This window comes from Nylanderia fulva, unplaced genomic scaffold (assembly GCF_048542155.1).
Source record: "Nylanderia fulva isolate GAGA-0341 unplaced genomic scaffold, ASM4854215v1 Scaffold9, whole genome shotgun sequence".
NCBI classification, from domain to species: domain Eukaryota; kingdom Metazoa; phylum Arthropoda; class Insecta; order Hymenoptera; family Formicidae; genus Nylanderia; species Nylanderia fulva.
The window spans coordinates 2,709,953-2,732,591 of NW_028191026.1; the positions used below are offsets into that span (position 1 = coordinate 2,709,953).

Consider the following 22,639-nt stretch of genomic DNA (forward strand, 5'->3'; position numbering starts at 1 on the left):
AAGATCTAAGGAAATCACGATTGAAAATAGTTTCAGAAAAAAAAGCAAAATCATTTTCAATCTTCTCGCCGAAATTTCACAGTAAAAAAATTTTTCTTCGGTCCCCGTTAAAATTTGTGTGTTAAATATTTAACATATTCATGTGTTAATTTAACTTGTGTTAATTGAGAATTTATGTGTTAAATTATTAAAAATACTGAAAAAATCTATTTTCTATTTTTAATTTTACACAAAATTTATTTAAAATATTCGAAGTTTTGCATTTATTTTGTGTTAAAATATTAACATAATATTTGTGTCTCCCATTTAACATATCTATATTATGTTAAATTAACACAAATTTTTCAACCGTGTTGTAATTCTTATAGTTATAATTATTATTGCACGATTATTGCTAAAACTCGATGAATCATTTTGCATAAAGTGCTCTTTCAAAGAAATTGGTTTATCATGACGATAATTTTGAGAAATCGAAAATTGTTCTCAATGTTATCGTTTAAATTCGTAATGCTTTGCGAGTTACTATATACTATTAAAATTATTATTATCCAGACTTTAACTACCGTTGAAGTAAAGCTAGACTTTACATCAACTAAATTTAACTACGACAATTGTGAATTAATGAGATTTCTAAGATTCAACCTTAGTTGAACTGCTTGAATTTAACCTCAAATAAAATTAAAGCTTAATGAGATTTCGAAAATAACTAATCACATTAGTCAAATTCAGACAATTACGATAAATTAAAGAGCTTTAGCAAATAGATTGGAAATTTATTAGAAATATAGAAAATTACACGAAAAACGAATTAACAAAAGATCCATATAAAATTTCCATTTAATTCATCGCATAATTTTCCACTTATTATTATCATCTTGAATCGTGCAATTTTATATCTAAATCTTTTTTTTACGCTAATCAAGGAACGCGTTCGCAAAATTGCATCAATAGGTTATGTTGATTGTTTTTTTTTACGCGCGAAAAAATGATTTTACTCGTGATTTCCGGTGTCCCAGGAGATCGACGATCGCTTTTAATCCGAATCTCCGCTCTCGCAGCAAAGATCCGCATTTTGGGAGGGGGGAGGGTGCACGCTTACCTCGTTGACGATTCGCCGCGGTGGCGGCGACCCTTGTCAGCGTCGGTTCGTCGGCCTTGTCTCGCGGCCGATCACCGAACGCTCTTATTTCGTGCACCTTATCTTCCCGGAGGACGCGTCATCCTGCGACCCTTCGTCGTCAAAGTTCTTCACGAACGCCTCGATCCTTCGAGAGTAAAGTAGCACCGCTGCCACTTTCTCTCTTCTCTTTCGCGGCAACTTCACGCTATTCGTGACGTAAACGAGGAACCTGAAAGCTGTCGCGAGTCCTCGATCCCTCGAGAAGATAGCAGCGTTCCCACTGTCTCACTTCCGGCTCTTTCGCGACAACTTCACGCTATTCGCGACGAAACGGAAAATCGGCTCGCGTCCTCGAACACGTCATATCTCCCCGTAATCTTTCGCACCACCTTTCAGTTTACCGTGCACACCCTCACCATCGCCTCGGCCACGTGCCGAGAGCGCGTAATCACGACGAACCCGCGTCCGCGCCACCACCGCGAGAGGAGCGCATCTCTCGACCGGCGTAAACGTAAACGTTACGTTACGTCACGCGACGCGACGACGTGTCGACACGAGCCACCCCCGAACGCGACTGACCGAACGCCGGCCGCCGGCCCCGCGGCGAGCCCTCCCCCACTCCTGGAATGACAGCGCGCGCCTGCGCCCCGACGCGTCGCGCGCGCACCCCCGCCGCGGCGGGGAATGTTTGTTCCGCGTTCTCTCCCTCTTTTTTCTACCCCCTTTTTCTTTTTTTTATCAGATTTATTTTTCGCGTCTGTCGCAAACGCGTTTCTCCCGCAGCTCGATTGGCAGATTAAGTAGTTTACTGCGATATCGCGCATACTATTATTCGTGATAGATCTAAGGGATTTCTACGTGTTTTTCTAGGTTTTGCGCGGGAAAAATTGGAAAATTAAGCGGTGAATTTTGAATACTTTTTTTTACACATGTCAATATTGAGATAAATAATTTAACATATTACAAATGTATTGTTATAATATATATATATATTTGAGAAAAGTTTCTTTCTTTGTCGTATCCTTATTAATTAATGAATATTGGGGTTGATATCGAAGAATGACCGAGGGAAGCTTCAACCTATCATTCTGATTGAAATCTGATAATTCTTTTATCGACCCCGTTACAGCATTTTCTCCGAGACATCCCCTGCAACAGCTCGGCTTTATATATAGCTGTTTGTGCTGACTTTTTACAGGGTGAGAGGTATCTCAGGACACTCTCGGTGACCGAGTAGCCAGAATGCGCAATCGCACGCGATCGTAAAGGAAAATTGTACAAGCATGTATAAAGCCGGATACTTCCGACTCAGCATCCCCTTATCTTATCGCGTACGCGTGACTTATGAAAGACACGTGGAGCTTAGAATCGTTATTCATTGATAAAAAAAAATAATTATTTAGGTTTATCGCGTGCGCATGCATATTCACGAAGGGTGAAAAGCAAGGGGCGAGATTTGTGTACGCAATTTATTTCGGAAAAAAATATCTTCTTGTTATTTTAATTAAACCTTTTGGCGAAACATCAGACGGATGAGGGAGGAATTATACAATTAAATATTAAAATAAAATATATTAAAATATATTAATAGGGTAAAATAAATAGTATATTATACTTATATTTTTTTCAATAAAATATATATTAAAATAAAAGCGGGAATAATAAAATTCAAGAGCAGAGATGCAACCGAGAAAGTCCGAGGATAAGTTTCATAATAGAATCTACAGAGTATAATGATTCTTTAGGTATGCAAATATGGATAAAAAATTTTCAACGCGCGCGTTTATTTTACCTTTGCAGAACTCTAATTCTTCGAGTTATCGAAAATAAACGAGCCGCGAAATCTGATTATGTCCTGCATCAGGAAGTCAATTAATTATTAATTATTTAATTCAACGAGCGTTTATTAATTAATTATTATACGTTCGCTCGAATTCGATTGATTTCGAAGACCGAGAGTGACCGACAAGATGATATATTTTGGGGAAAAAAAAAAAAAAAAAAAAAAAAGAGAAACGGCGATTTATTTCTCTCGAGGGAAACGCACCCCCTCGTATCGCGATGAAGACTTATTCCGATAAGGTTTACACGTAGTTATCTTTGGCCGAATCGATCGCGATGACGGCGGTGCTGTCGAGAGGTGATCCTTTTTTTACCCCTCGATCGACCGATCTTTTATTTCCCAGTCCATTGTTCTCTCGCGCTGATTGTACACTCGAATAATTAAAATTCTCCTCGCGTTAACCGGGATTGTTCTTTACGACGAGAACGCGAACGTCGTCGAGACAAGTAATTTAGTAGACGAATATTGCTCTTTATTCGAATTTTGCAATTCGAGGTAATACAGTAATTAATTAATAGTAAAATGACTCTTCATTTATGTCCCGTGTGTAATTAATGAGAAATTTTAAAGCCAAAGGTTTCTTGGCAAAAACTTCGAAATGTTGTTCCCTCCTTTATTGAAGATTAAATCTTAAATCAGACATTCGCTGAGGGACATTTGAAATTGGATAAAGAGGAAGGTTTTTCTTTATACAGAAAAAAAATTCAACTTGATGAAATCTTTCAACTAAATATTATTTTACTATAATTGAACATATATAAAAATATTTAAATTAAATATATTAAATCTAACAAAACGCATATTTGACTAAAATACTAATGTATGTTCAATTAACAAAATAATATTTAATTGAAAGGTTTAATCAAGTTAAACAAATTTTTTTTCAATGTATTTGCATCCTTATTTGCACATGTATTTAATTTACCAGAGTTAATTTCTATTGAGAAAAAATTGATCTCAAATTTAAAAGTTTATATGATAAAATATGCATATGCATATAAACATATTAAGGATTAAAGAAAATACTCAATATTCTAATTTCTAATTCAGCAAAGTGACTTTTTTACGACTTACTACTCGCATTTGCGAAATTACGTTTCCATTTCCATAATAGTCAATAGAGATCATAAAACGATCCATCAGTCCAATTTATGGACTAACTGACCTAAAATATACGTTGCGCGCGAGCGAAAATAAATGCATCGCGCTCCAGCTGCTCGTTTGAGATCTATCTTTAGTGTGCGCGCAGGAACTTAAAATTCCAGCTCAATAAAAATATCATCAATGTTTATTTAATGGTCTGAAAATACCTCGCTTACCCTGTATTGATCGATCTCGATCGAGCTCGCCTGTAAAGATCAATGGCCGTACAAAACGATCTCGGCAATGAATAAAACGTTCTGCAAAGATCGTTTATTGCAAAAATATAATTATTTACAATATGGCGAAGTTATACGATCGATACTCGTATATTTTCAATTTCACCTTCCCCCATTTTTAACAACTAACATTTGTATTGCTCAGCATTAATCTGAGGATTCTAGTGAACCATAATTGGAATTTATACTTATAAAATTAAAATATAAAATTAAATGTATATACTTACTTTTTGTAACAAAAATCAATAGACACCATAAAAATATCGATAATAACTATGATAAACTGATAGCTGTTAAATTATCACACATACAATTGTTAATCCTTTCGGATTCAACAATTGTGATGTTATGAATCTAGACACAAGTTTGAATTGGAAATGCTAATTCATGGAAATGAAAGCATTTGCAATATCTGAGCAAATTATAATCCAGCTTCCAGCTATCTTAATTCCTTGCACAATCGTAGTTTTTTATATACCAATCAACAGTCTCTTTAATTGCTTGTTCAAAAGGTGTAAATTGAAAATCGGGTAAATACCTTCGCAATTTTGCATTACTCGCCGTTTTCTTATATTGACCGTCTGCCGCTGACGTATCATATACCACTTTGCCTTTGAAATTGAAAGCTTGCACTAAAGTCTCAGCAACTTGCGCTATTGATTTCTCTTGTGACTCATCCACTGAAAATAATCAATTTTTTTCTGATAATTTACATGTCAATAAACTGATACATTTTGTAATAAAGTCAATCAACATTTATGATGTCAAGATAGAAATAATAAAATAAAATTATGGAGATAGAAAATAATAATCTATATACTATATTAATTGGACAAATTATACAAAAAGATTATTAATTCTATCATAAAAAAATATTAGGCATAAAAAAACTCTTTTACATAAATAATTACCTGATAATATAATTGGTTCCACAGAATCGTATTCTCGCACGACCCAAATTATTAATTTTGCTAAGTCTTTGCTATAAATAAATTGTCTTAAAGGTTTCCCAGACCCCAGCACAGAGAAAGTCTTATTCTCTGTATTTCCTATAAAAAAAAAGATACAAAGATAACTTAATAATAAATTATAATAAATTATCTAATAATAAATTCAAGTGGTATACATAAAACTTGATTACATACCATCTTTGCATAAATCGTAAAGTCTTCGCATTAAACCTGGTATAACATGGCTCGCATTAGGATGGAAATTATCATTAGGGCCAAAGACATTACAAGGAATTACACTGGTGTATAGTCTGCCATGCTGATCATGATAACCCCTATTTGCAATATCTATAAGTCGCTTAGCATAACTGTAACCATAATTTGAGGGATGTGGCGGCCCATTATGAACCTAAAAATTCAATAATAGAATAATTATATTCACTTGTAGTTATTACAGCAATTGACATACATGTTTAATATATTTAATATTATTACCATGGTTTCATCAATTGGATAAGTTGTCTTATCAGGAAATATACAAGTAGAAAGGCACGAAACAACCTTGGTAACATTGTGGTCATGAGCAGTTTGGAGAACATTGTCATTCATGTGTATATTATTCCGCTGCAAGGATAAAATTTAACATTAACATCATACAATCAAAGACAGGGCTTTAAATACAATTATAATATTAAATAATACTAATTCCTGTGTGAAATATTTACCAGAAAATCCAAATTGTGCGACATATTATGGAAAAGCCCACCGACCATGGCAGCCAGATGAACAACATGTGTCGGTTTATGAAGGTCAAATAATCTACGAGTGCTCTCTTTATCGCTGTAAAAATACCATTCGATCAGAATTACATAATCGTTATAATTCACATATTTCGCTAATAATTGTAGATCGATTTAATTTACCATAAATCCGCATCTTTGGACCCGACAAATATCCATCTCTCCTCTTTCGCGTTCTGTTCGAGAACACTTTGAATGGCTCTGCCAACGAGTCCCGTACCGCCAGTCACGAGGACGATCTTCATGGTGTCAAGAGTGACTCCTTGTGCAATATGTATATATTATAGGATGACAAAAATCAATTCCAAATGCACGTAAATGTAAACACAGAATCCGTTATCATGCCGGCCAGACGTTTAGAATTTTTCGATATGTGCACTGTGCGCGCGCACCGTATGATCGATTATCGAACACGCGCGAAATATGAAATTTCATATATGTAGATATTACATTGTAATAAAATTAATATTAAGATAATAGTACTAAGAATGATATAAATATAACAGAACTTTTATGAAAAACAGTGTTTTAACAATAGATGTGATAAGCGTGTTTTTGAATGTATATTACATATATTTAAAAATTGGTTTTCGCATCTTTTGCTCATTACCTTGTTTGTTCTAGTGTTATCGATTGAATTAAAAAAATGGATAAGAAATTTTAAAAAATTGACTCTCCTGATCTATTGGCTTTTGAGATTTATACATTAGTTTAACTGTTTAACATAAGGAAGTTATATTTTCCTGGTTTGTTATCATTACACATTGACTATACTTATCAGAAATTGTCGCAATACGTATATTGATAAATGACATTCGAATGTGAACATTAGATTTTAGATGATCAATCATTATTTCAACAATATTAAACATATTTTGTGGATTTGTGACGTCAAATTAATCGGTAATAACAAAAAAATGTGAATATATATATTTTTTATATAACTTTGGCTAAATGATCTCTTCACAATGATAAGAAGTATCGCAATTATATTCGCAAATTATTCAATTAATACTGACAAGTAACAAGTAACATATGTCATTTATCTGGCTGTCATGGCTGAAAAGTCTTTTTGCAAAGCAATTTTATGCATTACATAATTTAAACTTTCTGATAAGTATAATTTCGACAAATCATTAACATACATATTAGAATTGTATCTAGTTTCTTTAGTTACATATGATTTAAATTTTTACAATAGAAAAAAATGAAATTTATATATTTTTATATATATCTATATAAAACTTTTATATACATATACTCATATTTTAGGTTCACAATAAGCCATCACATTTAAACCATAATTAAAATAACATTACGCAGTTTTTATAGATATTGCAAACAAAAGTTATCATAATCAACGCAGCAGAACACATCAGTGTAATTTGTAAGCATTTTGCACTGTACATTATTCAGTTTCAATTCACAAAAAATTGGCAGGTAAACAAGACTGGTGGTTGTCAAGAAAATCTTTATTTTATCTGTTTTCGTTTCAAAAATAGATTAGTTTGTCTAGTAAATAATGCCTTGACCATGAATTACCATAAAAAATAAATGTATTATAATTGCAATACAAACTTTTTCTAGTCTTAATTATTTTAATTATATAATTAGATTTCATAATATCTAAATTCGGTACGTATATGAGCAATATATTTCAGTTGGAGAAATAAAATAGCATTAATTTTTTTTTTTTAGGATAGCTTGACATTATTTCAAATACCAAGTAGTATATGCATATTAAATACAACTTAAAATAACGTTCGCAATTGTTGTTAAACTTAATAATAAAAATACAAAAGAATCAAATGGCAAATCGCTATTTCGTAGATTCACAACCATTGCGATTCGCACCACGAGCGTTCTCTTTTGTATTTTTATTTGAATTAATTAATTATTTATATATATATATATAGGGACCTAAAAAAAAAGTTATAAAATTACCAAAGAATATCTGATTTTTGTAATATCAGTTCTTTTTCATAGCTCGAAGAAAGCAATAAGTATTGATCGCAAAAATGTCAAAATTCACATTATGCTATAAATGTGATTTAAACAAAATTGCTTCTATAAAAAGTGCTCCATGAGCATTTTTTATAAAGATCTCGAAACTTTATTAGGTCCCTCAGTACATCTGTCATGTTTCAGTAGATTATAACAGGCTAAGAAAATTTGCTTGCCAACTAGCATTGAACATTAAACAAGAGGATAGCTGGCACTGCTCGCTATACCACAATGGTTATCCTTATTTCTGGCCATCTTAATGTAACCTTTCTCACCCCACGTTTCACCCCAGCTATTCTTTACCAGCCAGTAATCTTCGTTAGTTTCCGAATCTGTGCCATAGCCAACAATCAGAACACCATGATCCAAATTTTCTGAACTACAGTCAGGCTCGTAATAGACTCCTGAAAAATGAGAAAACTTTGAAGCAACAGAGAAAAAAATGTCAAAGCAAAAAGTAGACTACAAATAAATCCATTTTTTAATAGTATATATAATGAATCTTATATATATTAAATTATGAATTTATTGTTAAATAAAATTCTACTCTCTTTTCTATTATACTGTTATATTTATATTTAATGTTGATCATCGCTGATCATTATGATCTAATATAGGATAATATTGTCAATATATTTAACCAATTAATTATATGTATAATATATACCTTCGCTATAAAGATGGAAGGATTCATGAGAAGCATCAATGGCAACTGAAACTGGACCCATGGTGGCGACTGCAGCCTTCAACTTTTCCTCGTTTCCTTCTGGAATGTCTACAAAACCGACATCGGAAGCACCACTGTTTTTCGGATTGTATCTGCAATTTTAGAAATATAATAAATCATCAGATTCTACAAATGAACGTTTGCGTCATGCACGATAATTAACACACACATACCTGCAGTTGTCATTTTCCGCTTCGTATGGATAACTCTTCTCAGTATCAAGGCCTTTGTTGTCTTTGACATATCGGAAAGCATTATCCATCAAACCACCATTGCATCCATTGTTACCATATTTGCCAGAACAATCAACCAAGTTTTGTTCACTCAATGACACCAAAACGCCAGTCTGTCTAAAATGTTGTCCTTCCAAAGCTCCAGTCTATAAGAAAAAAGACACAATAGATAATTCTTAGTAATGATAAGATTATCAAGAAAAAATTAAGAATTGCATAACAAAACATAGAAACATTAAGATATCCTTTGAGATTATATATTAAAATAATGATGCAATTGAATGAGTTTAAATATCAGTTAAAATAGTTCAAGGATAAAATTTTTTGAAGTTAAATCAAAATGTTAATATTAAAAAGACATTAAAATAGACTTACAGAAGAGAATGCCCAGCAGGATCCACATTGTCCTTGATCCTTAACAGCAGTGACAGCACCTTTTGTTCTCCAATCGATTTCTCTTGGTAACTCGATATTAGCTGGCTCGATGTATGATGCTCCCACAGACTGGTCGCTAATTTCACTCACTGATTTGTTAAAGCCATTCAAAGTATTGACAACTTCGTGATGCAACTATAAGAAAAAATATGTATTTCCTAAATAATTGTTCATCTCACAATTAATCATATAATTCACTTTTGAAAACGTACCATATCTCCATACTTGTTCATTCCTAGTTTGTAGCTGACTTCCTTCATCTCATACCTGCGATTGTGTTCAACAATCTTGCGCTTGTTGTCCAAAAAGATCTTCATTCTGTATCCCTCTTCAATCGGCGATTTGTAAATCTTTTTATGATGTGCCTGAGAAATAATAACAAATATAATCAATATTTATTCTATTTCTTAATCATTTGAATAATTAGTAGAAATGTCTCAAATAATTGCATCTTGTAATATTCGTTTTTTATTCAGAAGAAGAGAACATTACAAAATATTTATTTTACTTTTTTGCATGTAATATTCATGATTTCATTTTAAGAGTCTTTTAAATAACTATCACATTTTGAATCATATCTATATGTCTTTGTTTGGTTCTAACAATATATTGATTAAGATAATATTTATTTAACAAACAGTCTACACAAGAAATATGATTCAAGAGTTTTAAAGTAATCTGTAACTGATATTATCAACAATATCCTATCAGTATCATTATTCACTAATAATTAGATATAAAAGAAATAAATATTTATATATGATGCAATCATTGATGATTGCAAAATGCAATAATTGAAAATATAAATATGATCTTATACCTTGAAAATAAACCATTCTGCATCTAGAATTTGATTGAAGGAAACAGCTTGTCCTGAGACAACTACTGCCAGCAACAACAATGCCAGAACGCTCTTCATGATGAATCTTCAAAAATTTACCTAAAAATGAGAAAATATTTTAATATTAAACTGCAACTTAAATAACTTTAAAATATTAAAATATATAAGAAATTTTTCAGAAGTATAAATATGAAAATTTCACGACAATTGTTTAAATTGTTCATTTATTCGATATTATTAAACAAATTTAAATATTTTATAATAACATTACAGTTGTATCTCTCTTTCTCTCTTAAAATGTGAATTTTCAAGATGCTGTTTATATCGCTTTTAATACTGTCAACATTACATTAGAGATATGATTATTAGATGAACTGCGTGACCGAAATTTCGAAAATTACATACATTCGTGAGAATTACATCAGCTGGTCTTCCGTCATTTTTTGTTTTGTTTTGTCGCAATTATCGTCTCGCATGAAGTCGTAATCTTTACGTGTCGGAGGAGAGACTTTATTTATTTTTTCCTCCGATAATGAATGAATTAAAAACGACGCACTCGCTATAAATGTTGCGAACAATATCCACGCGTATATATCAAATTAAAAAAAAATAAAAAATCGCGCGGTCTATTATTTTATTTTCCATACTCCGCGTCCTCCGAAATACGAGCAATCGTGACGTTAATTAGCCCATGAAGATTGCGGTTTTAACGATGCGGCGAATGACGCATATATTTCTCGCAACAGATAGAAGTACAAATCTAAATGCGAAAACGATGCTGGTTTTAATATAATCGCCTCGCTTCGACCTAATGTCAGATTCTTTTTTTTTTTATTTTTTCCATGAGAACGCGCACGATCTTGCATCGTGGAGATAACGGATCTTCCAAGATATTCAGCAACATATCGAACAATGGAGTTGCTCAATTCATGCGTCAAACAAAAATTAATGAATGTATGTCCCGGAAGATACTTTTTTGTTTCTGGGTCGCGCAAGTCTCTTATCTTTTCCTGTTTCGCTTGCATGAATTTTTCGGACTTTGCGAAAATATGTATTTTATTCCAAGACGTTATAAATTTTATTCTATTGAAAATTAAAGTTTAGGATTATAAGAGAGCTAATTAATTGTATTTTTTTCGAATAATTGTACTTTATAAAAATGTCTGAACAAATGCACGAAATTTTTTCTATAAAATTATACGACATCCCAGTTGAAAATAATTAATATATATATTTCCAGAGAGATATTCGTCGTGAAACACTCTCTATTAATAAAATTAATTAATAAATTAATTGATAAAATTCTAAACTTTTACGCTTTTTAAAGGTGATTTTGTAGGACGAAATAAAATACATGTGTATCATTGCCATTGTCTGAAATGAAAAATGACACACAATGACACACATGCTATCTTTTCATGTTATACGTTTCGATGCATTCGAGATTAGTCATGCATTCGTAATCTCCACGATATTTTTAAGGTATCGCTTAATTCAATTCGACTTCTTAGAAACTAAAGCGATGCGTCTAGAGCAACATTAATCTATCATAATTATGAGACGTTATCTTTTCAGTTAAACGCTCCACAAATAAATCACGCGATTACGAACTGCGTATTTCAAGAGATATTAAAGAATAAAAATATATTTAATCTTTTCCCAACTACGCATTAGATAGGCGGTTGCTTTTATTCTGTTTCTGCGTGATAATGCATTTTGTCGAAAGGTCACGTGGTATAGAGAATATATAGAATTGTAAATATGAGTCTCCATCGCGCGACATCATTTGTTTCCGACAATTTGACGCATGATAATTATTTCAAACAAAGGTTGACAATAAAGTATCAGTCACAAGAAATGTCATATTCATGCGATTGGAACGTGAGTCGTGTTGACTGTTGACTGTAAATTCAATTCAATTTTGTAATTTGAATTTTTAACCAAGCTGCTCTTGTTCACGCGTCAAGGGCAGAGAAAGGGCGAGAAAAACAAATGTATCACGTTGTTTTCGCGCTTTTCCGATTTATTTATGACACTGTATAGGATCTTCGTGTGCATTCTCGCATACAGATTCTAGATTAGCTCAAACAAATCTAATTTGTCCTAATTTGCTCCCATCTGATTGTGAAATTGGCCCGTTTATTTAGACGCACAAAGGATGTACGCATAAAGAAACCGGATCTTATGTGTCGTAACCGACAGCGTCACATTTCATTGCGTTTTACGAGTCAAAATACATTAAATTGATCGATCTCTCCGAACAGCTGCTCCACGGTTATGCAAATCCAAATAAACAACACCTTTCCTGCGTGGAAGATGCGCAAAAAAAAAGACGTGTATCGAATATTTATTTTAAAAGGATAACGGAAACAAGGAAAAATATAGATGTTTAGTAACCCTACTTCGCGAGTCCTTCGTCCTTTTTTTCCGAAAAGATCAATTTATACGCATTGTTCGATTTGATAAAACGAAAGGAAACTAATAATTAGTACTCACTAGAATTTTTCCTTTTCTCTAACGGAAACAATTAGGTTAATAAACTGAAGCGAGCTGCGAAGATCCACTTCCTATGCCGAACAAGCAATGACTGACAGCTGACAACTTCGCGTCGATCTTTTGTATCCCCCAGTCTCCCCTCCACTCCGCCATAGACTACGTGAGTCATTGACGGTCGACTCGACGCACTTTTTTTCTGTATCTGTCAAATTCCGATGCGCGGGATAACCTTTTAACAATTTGCACTCTATTGTATACAGAAAGACGCATGTTTTATCGACACTTATGTACACATTTATATACGCTGATTAGACAATGTTACGCCCGCGAGTCATGTGCTCGTGATAAAGGATGTATCAAATAACCCAGATTCTTGTAATCTTCTTTCTCACGAGGGGAAGCTAGCTGCGCAGGATGGCACTTTTTGAAGGCGGAAACGATAACTCGCGATCAAAGTCGCTTACGATTAAATTCCTCTTATCGTATGTATATTATTATATATTATTGCGTCGTATTTGGACGGTAAATATCAATGACGGGTCATGCTTCGTTAATTCGACGCATCATTTCATAGCTTCTCAGAAATCATCAAATTGATTAACTGCACTTTCGCAACTTTCTTATAATTTATTATTTCTTGTTTTTCGTCTCGTTTTAGGAACTTATCGATGACGTAATAATAAGGCGGGAATTTTTGTATTTATATTTATCAGTTCTTTTATTTTATTATTTATTATTATTCTTTAATTGAACTTATAATTTGTCTCTTAAAAATTAAATTAAGTTTATTATTAATTTTTTATTCTGTAATAAATTTAACTAAATATAATTAAAATTATTACTAATAAAATGATACAAAATTATTACTACTTTTATTATTTATATTCTTAATTTTAATACTGCTACAATAAAAATGGAAAAATTTTTGAAAAGTGGATATATAGTTGATTAATTTGATTTAGCTTCTGAGAAATTATACTCTAAATTATTTCATAGAGAATGATTGCGATATCTATTATTTTAGGAATGAGATAAAACGCGCAGAATATTTCTAGTTTGGAAAATTTGTTTGTCTAATACTTATAATAAATATTTTGACACGACGTGCAAGTCGGAATTTCATGCCTCGCGCATTCCAGAGCGGTCGATAAAGTCGTTCGTAAGAAAACAGGAATTAGATTGAAGAGAGGTTAATCATGCCCCCGAAGAAGGAATATTACAATGTCACGCCGGAACAACGAGAAATTATGCTGTGGAGAGACGCGAAACGGAGAGAATTGCGTGAATTATACCTGAAGGATTCGGGACATCCGACCAAGAGTCTCCTGGTACGTTTTATATGTGCACGAAAAATCTAGAATTTAACCTCTACGAATGTATATTTATCTTCGCCGCATACGATATTTATTATTAAAAGTCTATTAATTATCTCGCAGTACTCTATCTAATATTTTATTTATTTATTTATTTATGCACGATATAATAACTCGTAATGTCCCTCAAATTTTTATTAAACTTTAATAAATGCAACATTCTGATTTTTATGGTACGTTAGAAAAAAAAATATTTTTTCAATATTTTTTAAAATAAGAGTAATGTATTGCAAGTATAATGACGATAGAAGAAAGAAAGATAGGAAAAAGTTCATTTATAAGTCATAAATATAAACGTATATAATATTTTAACTGTGTGCTTGTATCTTACAATACATAAATGTATCCATATAGAAATTACATAATAGGCTTGACAAGTTCGTTGAATAGCAGGAGCTATCTTATGTCTTTTAATTTAGTAATGTGTCAGTTTAAAAATGTTTTTTTTTATCATTTTAATAATGTACGAATTAATTAATTTTGAATATTTTGTCATAATTACTAATTTCTTATGTATATAGTTTGACACAGGATTACACAGATTTGCTGCGACAAAAACATCAGTAGAAAAATATTTTGTACCTACAGTGTTAAATTATGTTACAAGAGTGGGATTTCTTGCGAGTTCTATTATTTTAACTGCATATTTTCTCAAAAAAAGAAGGGTAAGCTGGATTATTTGTAAAAAAATCATGATACATAAAGAATGAATCATGTACTGCAATATTAAGATATTATATTTCCCGCAGGATGCAAAAGAACATTTATATCGTACTGGGCAAGTCAGTTATGCAGACAGAGAATTTAAATTCGTTTAGATATAGTTGTAGAAATATTTAGCAAAATATAAGCACAGTTGTAATGTATCGCTGGAATGTATAGTGAAATAAACTATCAAACTACAATACTAATTTTAAATATTACATTAGAAAGAGACTAAGATTAAAAAAAAAAGATTTGAAGGTAATCTTTATAAGAACACATTATTATAAAAATGCAATTAATTCAAAAAGAAAAAGACATTATATTTTAAAGCCAGCCTTAAAAATATAAAACACACAAAATGTGTATTTAACTTGATTAATGAGGACCTTATCGATTTATTTTAATAATTAAGATAAACTTATATATAGATAAATTACATATTTTCTCTCTATATCATTTTTCTTTTTTATTACCGATCTTCAAGTTGCTTGTCACGTGCAACAACAGCATCGTCAAACTTAACCATGTACGTGGTTCCCTTGTGCCAGTGAGCAGTTACTTTTGCAGGCTACATAAACATGTTTTTGTAAATATCTCATGACATAAACATGTTTTTGTAAATATCTCATAATATAAACATGTTTTTGTAAATATCTCAGCACCATAAAGATACACAATGAAGATTGAAGATTCCTAAATTTCAAAACTGATAAATGGAAAGAGACATTACTTACAAAGCCGCAGTCACAAAGCACAGCCTCCACGATACCTGCGACAAAGGAGGCACAGTTCAAGCTTCCCTTGTCCTTGGGCACCGACACAAATTTGTTTACCAGAGATTCCTTTTCAATGATATAATAAGTACGCTCATCATCATTGGCGTGTTCCAGCTTGTCAGCTTCTCGACCAAACAAGGACTTCCACATTGTACTTTTGACAAACAACAACACATTGAGCAGTTTTATTTCGCGTTTACCATTCTTCTCTCGCATGACGAGCAAGTCTGTTATTCTATGTCCAACTTCTGCTCCCATCTCCGCCAGCCTATGATCATGACAGATAAATAACACTTGAATAAAAATGTCATTGGAATAATTTTTTGGAGGAAAAATCAAATTCGTTTCTCTTACTTATTTTGTAGCTCTGGAACGGTGTAGACTCTGTTTTGACAGTATTGTACAAGTTCGGAGAACAAGAGGGCAAAACAGCTCAGACTAACCTCTCCCTTGCCTTTGCTCAACGATTTGTCGAGGATACTCGTCCGTGGTCTTATCGCTGATATCGTGATGCTCGACATTTTTAAATAATTATTTCTTATGTATCCTGTAATTATTTGTATACAAATGTATCTATTATCAGATATTATAGCTGTCAAATCGATGTTTTCGTGAATATAGCCATCTTTTTTTAACACAGGCTGACATCTGGTGGAGACAACGTGAAGTTATTTTAAAACTGGAAGCGGATATCTTTTATTTTTTTTTAATTTTTTAATAATAATAATTGCATAATTAGTCTGTTGTTTTCGTCATTCACACCAAAAATAGAATAAAAAAAGTAAATTATAATATAATTATATTACTACCATTATATAATCTAATGTGATTCCTTAGATTATATTTACATATATAATACCCTGAGTTTATATAAAAATAAATAAAATTTAATAATTGTGATATTGTGTAAAAATATTTGCATAAAAAATTTTATGCAAATAAGAATTCTTATATTTTTTTAGATGGATAGTACTTCAAAGCCTCTTCCATATATGCACAAGACACTGCTGTTGGTAAAAACATAAAATCAATTTTAATATTTCTTTTTATCAGGATGAAGCAAAAAAATTTAATGATATTCGACAAATTCTTAAACTTACTCATTGGAAGGCCACAAGTCCATGCCTTGCACATCTGTGACAGATGTAAATACTTGATTTAAGATATTTGCAGATATGACTCCATGAGACCATGAATAACTATGGATGATAACTTGCTGGTCTATTCCCACGCTGCATATTTGATCATCGTCTTTAAATTTCAGACCTATTGGTATCATCTTTATAAATTTTTAGCTTGTGGAATGTATAATTTATATTCTCTGCTTAAAATATTGTATTTACATACCTGTGATTTGTGCGGAATGTGCAGTTGCTGTATTCCATTTAGACAATGTTAAAAGTGACAAGATATTATTTTCCGATATGCAAAGTTGAAAGCAAACGAGATTGAGAAGATTGTCATCGCCTCCAGTGACCAAGAGGTATCTATCCTCATCCATGTGCTTTAAATCGAAAGAATTAATCCCTGATTGATGCAAGCTTAATTCTGAGAAAGGACTGTCGTTAAAATCTATAATATCTTGGTTTTCGATATTTGCATCTTTGTATATTTTCGAAATTGTATCGGTAAAATTGAAAAAACGTAATATTCCATCTGTAGTCATTGTTAATATGACCACTTTGGATTTATGCAATAATATGTACATCTTCAAAATACAACGGTCTATGTATTTGGTAGATACTTTCAAACATATGTCATTGGTTTTGATATTATATAGGAATAATCTATAACAGAAAATTACAACATTATTCTATTAGCATGAAGTAAATAAATTCAAGTAAATAAATAAAAAAAGATCAAGTAGATCGAATTACCTTAAGTATCCATCTGCACAAGCTATAAAGATTAACACATGATTAGCATTCTTAGAAGAATAATATGTACAAATATCCATATAACGCGTTTCTGGTTCAATAATATACGATTGCTTCGATTCCTGCCAAGATTTTCTACGATATTGATCTTGTCCATAGAGCATATGAGATTTTAAATCAGAACATGATAAATCGTTTGATGATATCCAATCTTTATCTTTGAGTCTTATTTCCCAAATCTTCAGTTGTGCTCTTCCTCCACCAGAAAAAACTAAATATTTGCTACTTAAATCAGTTTCTTTTAATTTAACAGTGCTTATGCATTTTATGCCCGAAAGATGACCATCAAAGTTTCCTAAATTATGGAAGACACTGTGAGGATTATTTTTAAACAATTCACAAATAGAACTAACACGAAGAGTGCAATCTTCCCCACCAGATATGAAAATATCTTGTTTAAAAAGACCGAGTTTTGAAATATGTTGCAAGCAATATGTCTCCTTTGTATGAAAACCATTCTAGAAAAAGAAAAAATAGCAATTTAGAGATTTGCATAGTTGTTTTTTAAACAATTTATGTATATATTATATACATACCTGTAAAATAGGAGAAGACGCCGAAGATAAAGGATAATCAAAAACATAAATCTGCTTGTTTTGTATATAAATAAAACTTGTTGTTTCATCTAATATCATACAGTCCCACGATCTATGACCACCACCGCAGGGAACTCTAATTAATATACTTTCAGTCGACAAATTATATATTATAAATTCCACCTATGAAAAAATAATTATAATTTTTTTTCAGTTTTTCTATGTTTAATATTTATTTTATGTATATATTTTATTTAATACCTCCTTAAAACCTAATATAAAAGGAGTACAGTGTCCATCTGCTGACTTTAACATGCCACTGATCCAGTCTATTGGCATCTTCTTCTTATGCAACATTAATAAGGGCTTTGTGTCGTCTTTACTCAGTTCGTAAAATCTCAATATTCCATCGCGTCCAGTTGTCATTAACTTTTCTTCCCAAATAGCAAACGACTGGACTCCTATTTTACCGTGAACTCTATTGAATATTTGAACAGGTTTTTCAATATTCCCATTTGCCTGTTCATTCAATTTATATACATAAACATTCCCAGCTCTATCTCCACATACTAACAACTGTTTGTAAATTGTAGCTGCAGTTAGCCAACGTTCTCTACTGGAGGGTAATATAAACTGTGTATTTATATGAATTCTACCTGTATAATAAGAATAATTAAGCAATAGTAACAAGATATTTATTTTCAGATATTTAACATAACTGTATATATATATATATATATATATATATATATATAAAATATATATATATATATATATATATATAATATACATATATAATATACATACCTTCAATTGTAAACATTTTCAAAAGACCATTTGCTCCACATGCTATTAAGCTAGTATATCCCAACCAGTGTAAGGAAAAGATTTGTGATTCCATTATTCTTTCTTCGATAATCCGATGTACATATCCGGTAACAAAATCCGCTAATACAATTTAATTTAATGATCTGATTAAAGGAGAATTTAAGTAAAAGTAACGATAACTTATAGAAAAAATTATTTATATTTTGATTTTTATATTGCAATTAATGTTCATACCTTGATATATTATTACATATCCTTCTCTAGATGCAAATGCAACAAAAGAACGATCTGAAGAAACTTGCATGATGTAATAGCTGCGATGTATTTCTGAGCATAGAGAATATTTTGTATGTAACATTTTTTCTTTGTCATAACAAAATAGCATTCCATTTTCATCAAAGATCAATAGTGTGCCATTCCTTAAGTAAGATATACATTTAGGATTGTTATGAGTATCATTAGTAGAAAGAGAAATTATTTTTGGATTAATGTGGTGTGCAGTTTGCCACATGTATACAGATCCATCAGCCCCACCAGTGAATATCTTTTTATTGTCTTTAGATATATCAATACTCCATATAGGTGATCCATGATGAGCTTTACTAAGTAAATTACCCGAGAGTGACCATGTGCATATAAGTGAATCCTATTCATAGAACAGAAGAATAGAAACAACAGAAAATATAAAAATAAATTATAATTTTTTATATATTATTTGAATTTTACCTCTCCTATTGTCACAACAATATTATCTCTGATTACAGCTTTCCAAACTCTTGCTGAATGAACAAACATTGTTTTTACTGGGATTATTTTTGCTGTCTTCCAATTCAAATTATTGCTTTCAGGATTCTCATTTTTTATCATTCTCCAGAACCTGACGCTTCTATCATCAGATGTGGAACAAATAAGCCGTGAACATGAATCATAAATAACAGAAAAAATCACACCCTAGAATAAGTATTGTATAAGATTTTTATTTGCTTGTCCCTTTAAGTATAATTGTACCAACCTTATGTCCTATTAAGCGATGCAAAACTGGCATTCTTTCATTAATATCATAATTATTATCTATTTTCCATATTAAAATTTCTTGAAATACTGTTCCACTGAAAATGACTAGATTTTCTTGACAAGTTCCTGATATAGATCCACCATAGCTATATATTAATTAAGAAAATTACCATATTTCAGATAAATATTAATTATTTCTGCAAGAATTAATGAAAATTACAAAAGGATACAGTATGCATTTTTCTGTACAATGCACAACTTGAGTAGATTTGTCAAGTATATTGTATATGCATAAATAATTATGGGCAAATAAAATTGCCAATTGCATTTGTTCCTTAATAGATATCCATTCTACAGCAATTATCCAGTCATTTAATTGATCAGTGCTTTGTTTTACAAATCTGCAATAGAAGATAATATATTATCGTACAAAATAAGTTTTCTTCAATTATATATATTTAAATATACTCACGTTATTTCTCCTCTTTGATTAACAATGTTGCAAATACATATAGATTTAGCACCAAATACAGCTAATTTATTATTAGGTCCCACCACAATGCCATGTATATTATTTGGGTATAGACAATCCAATTTCTCTTTTAATTCATAATTTTCACAAAACTTGGAGTGCTCAAAGACCCAAAGTGTAGGTCCCATACCTGTATCAATAATAAATAAATGCTTTACGATAAATTATATATATATATATATATATATATATATATATATATATATATATATTCTACTAATATATTCTTATAATTAATATTCTTCTTAATATAATTAATATCTTAATATTCTTCTAATATATATAAAGTATATATATATATATATATATATATATATATATAATATTCTACAATCTGTCAAATGTAAATGTGAGCAATTTTGTGACACTTTATTAGACGAATAAAAAAATATTTGATTATCATTTCGACTAACCCACGAGGACGAGATCCTCTAGGCATCGTATAGCGAGGACGTTCGTACGTGACAGTCTGGAAATCATCATGCTCTCGCATTCGGTGATTTAAAAATTATTTCGCGATAAGAAAACACGCATCGTCAGTTTATTGCATGAGATGACGTTCGAGAGAGATCTCGATAAAAAGGTTATGTACGCGTGGCGGCACGCGTCAGACGTGATAACATGGGGCATAAATTCCAGGTGGATAATTCGGTGAATTATGTTGCGGCACTGAAAGGCGATCCTGTCATTCGAAACGTCAGACGGAGTCCGCACTGGCGTGCGACGTAATTTTTCTTATCGTCGACGAGAAAGCTGTCCCACGCGGACATTACAAGCGAGCATGTGGGTGTTTGGTTATGGCTCTCTGATATGGAAAGCGGACTTTCCTTACGAGAAGAAACTCGTCGGTCACATCAGGGGATATATTAGGCGCTTTTACCAGAAAAGCACCGACCACAGAGGGGTGCCTAACAGAGTGAGTTCTTCCTGGAAAAAAATAAATAATTTTAACATTTCTACATTTATCTTTTTTATTATTTAAAGTAATTATATATATGATTTTTTTTTTTTTTAATTGTTATTTTTAATTATATAATTATTCTAATTATTTAAATTAATATTTCTCTCTTAAAGAAGTGCATGCTGCTGCTTAGAATGCACTCCCAAGATTTAGTGTCAGTGATTCTCTTGTTGCTTAAATATAATAAATCTATCAAATATAATTAAATATAAATATCTAATTTTTCTTTCTGTTTCTTTAGCCGGGACGTGTAGTGACATTGCTCGCTTCTACTGATGCCAATGACAAGGTATGGGGAGTTGCATACAAGATATCCACGGAGAACATAGACAATGTGGTCAATCATTTGGATTTTCGAGAGAAAGGTGGTTACAAGAAGAAAACCGTCCTTTTTTATCCCTGTGATTTCTCTAAATCTATCCAAAGCAGCTCAAACGCCAATGTCTTTTCGAGTGATCTCACGAGCATCTCGACAACATCTTTGTCAATCACTTCGAACGAAGCACCATTCTACCTCACCATTTACATAGGTGAAGAAGATAATCCAAATTTCGCTGGTACAGAGAATATAGATATCATTGCGAATCATATACTGGTTTCGCGTGGTATTAGTGGTTCCAATACTGAATATCTCTGCAAACTAGCATCCGCCATGCGTACAATAGCTCCTGGTGTACAAGACGAACATCTGTTTGCTCTGGAAAGAGCTGTAAAACAACTGGAAAAGGAAAGAGATAATGAATCACAAGAATTAAATCAATTTTCGTAAAAATTTATGATATAAAATGGTGTATTGGAGTGTAGTAAAAATATGGTCAATTGCATCAACAATTTTTCCAAACGCATCTAATTTAATTTTCTCTCTAGAGCTTATATAAAGAATTATATAACAAATATATTAGTTCTTTTATCATATGATTAAAGCTTAATGGTAATTTTAATTAAAGTTAATCAGTCGAGATTGTTGGTGCAATTGTCTGAGAAATAAAAAGAAACGTCAACATTGTGTGCATTGTCTAAAGCAATAATGTAATAGGAAAATTTATAACATTTTAATTAAAATTGCTAACATGAGCATTTTTGATCATCAATGATGAAGAATAAATTATCTTATTAACAAAATAAATCATATTTTCATACGATAAGATA

General features: G+C 31.6%; 7 protein-coding genes across 13 annotated transcripts in view; 2 read left to right on the forward strand and 5 right to left on the reverse strand.

Moving 5' to 3' along the window:
* The window catches only part of inaE (inactivation no afterpotential E), a 57,265-nt gene extending 55,556 nt beyond the window's left edge, over positions 1-1,709 (reverse strand). For all 5 annotated transcript variants that reach the window (XM_029323297.2, XM_029323296.2, XM_029323294.2 and 2 more), the window contains exon 1: positions 1,100-1,709. The gene's annotated coding sequence lies outside the window, so the exon portion shown is untranslated. The remainder of the gene's footprint in view (positions 1-1,099) is intronic.
* A 2,652-nt stretch (positions 1,710-4,361) lies between these two features.
* Gmer (GDP-L-fucose synthase-like protein) lies at positions 4,362-6,723 on the reverse strand. The gene is made up of 6 exons (XM_029323040.2): positions 6,216-6,723; positions 6,018-6,132; positions 5,788-5,916; positions 5,488-5,701; positions 5,254-5,391; positions 4,362-5,022 (listed from the first exon to the last, which is right to left on the reverse strand). The coding sequence occupies exons 1-6, from the start codon at positions 6,335-6,337 to the stop codon at positions 4,787-4,789; spliced, it is 954 nt and encodes a 317-aa protein (XP_029178873.1). The 5' UTR covers positions 6,338-6,723; the 3' UTR covers positions 4,362-4,786.
* A 283-nt stretch (positions 6,724-7,006) lies between these two features.
* CtsL1 (cathepsin L) lies at positions 7,007-12,936 on the reverse strand. Its single transcript, XM_029323038.2, has 7 exons — positions 12,829-12,936; positions 10,312-10,431; positions 9,704-9,856; positions 9,432-9,626; positions 8,997-9,202; positions 8,764-8,915; positions 7,007-8,500 (listed from the first exon to the last, which is right to left on the reverse strand). Exons 2-7 carry the CDS (start codon positions 10,408-10,410, stop codon positions 8,289-8,291), a joined length of 1,017 nt encoding a protein of 338 aa, XP_029178871.1. The 5' UTR covers positions 10,411-10,431; positions 12,829-12,936; the 3' UTR covers positions 7,007-8,288.
* A 295-nt stretch (positions 12,937-13,231) lies between these two features.
* On the forward strand, positions 13,232-15,106 carry ND-B15 (NADH dehydrogenase (ubiquinone) B15 subunit). The gene is made up of 4 exons (XM_029323042.2): positions 13,232-13,310; positions 13,968-14,156; positions 14,723-14,866; positions 14,951-15,106. The coding sequence occupies exons 2-4, from the start codon at positions 14,025-14,027 to the stop codon at positions 15,017-15,019; spliced, it is 345 nt and encodes a 114-aa protein (XP_029178875.2). The 5' UTR covers positions 13,232-13,310; positions 13,968-14,024; the 3' UTR covers positions 15,020-15,106.
* Positions 14,476-16,325, reverse strand: LOC114946513 (trafficking protein particle complex subunit 31). Its single transcript, XM_029323041.2, has 3 exons — positions 16,037-16,325; positions 15,641-15,950; positions 14,476-15,474 (listed from the first exon to the last, which is right to left on the reverse strand). The coding sequence occupies exons 1-3, from the start codon at positions 16,201-16,203 to the stop codon at positions 15,376-15,378; spliced, it is 576 nt and encodes a 191-aa protein (XP_029178874.1). The 5' UTR covers positions 16,204-16,325; the 3' UTR covers positions 14,476-15,375.
* Positions 16,326-16,454: 129 nt separating this feature from the next.
* On the reverse strand, positions 16,455-21,346 carry LOC114946506 (tRNA (34-2'-O)-methyltransferase regulator WDR6). Of its 2 annotated transcripts, XM_029323031.2 has the most exons (13): positions 20,943-21,345; positions 20,470-20,659; positions 20,228-20,398; positions 19,996-20,143; positions 19,710-19,934; positions 19,218-19,629; positions 18,963-19,103; positions 18,417-18,811; positions 18,156-18,338; positions 17,560-18,077; positions 17,030-17,469; positions 16,783-16,948; positions 16,455-16,689 (listed from the first exon to the last, which is right to left on the reverse strand). In XM_029323031.2, the coding sequence occupies exons 1-13, from the start codon at positions 21,010-21,012 to the stop codon at positions 16,641-16,643; spliced, it is 3,108 nt and encodes a 1,035-aa protein (XP_029178864.1). In that variant the 5' UTR covers positions 21,013-21,345; the 3' UTR covers positions 16,455-16,640. The 2 variants fall into 2 exon arrangements, with proteins under 2 accessions (XP_029178864.1, XP_029178865.1); XM_029323032.2 differs by lacking the exon at positions 16,455-16,689 and having other exon boundaries at positions 16,865-16,961; positions 20,943-21,346.
* On the forward strand, positions 20,900-22,581 carry LOC114946509 (putative glutathione-specific gamma-glutamylcyclotransferase 2). Of its 2 annotated transcripts, XM_029323037.2 has the most exons (3): positions 20,900-21,025; positions 21,169-21,445; positions 21,732-22,581. In XM_029323037.2, the coding sequence occupies exons 2-3, from the start codon at positions 21,311-21,313 to the stop codon at positions 22,257-22,259; spliced, it is 663 nt and encodes a 220-aa protein (XP_029178870.2). In that variant the 5' UTR covers positions 20,900-21,025; positions 21,169-21,310; the 3' UTR covers positions 22,260-22,581. The 2 variants fall into 2 exon arrangements, with proteins under 2 accessions (XP_029178870.2, XP_029178869.2); XM_029323036.2 differs by lacking the exon at positions 20,900-21,025 and having other exon boundaries at positions 21,102-21,445.
* The last annotated feature ends 58 nt before the right edge of the window (positions 22,582-22,639 follow it).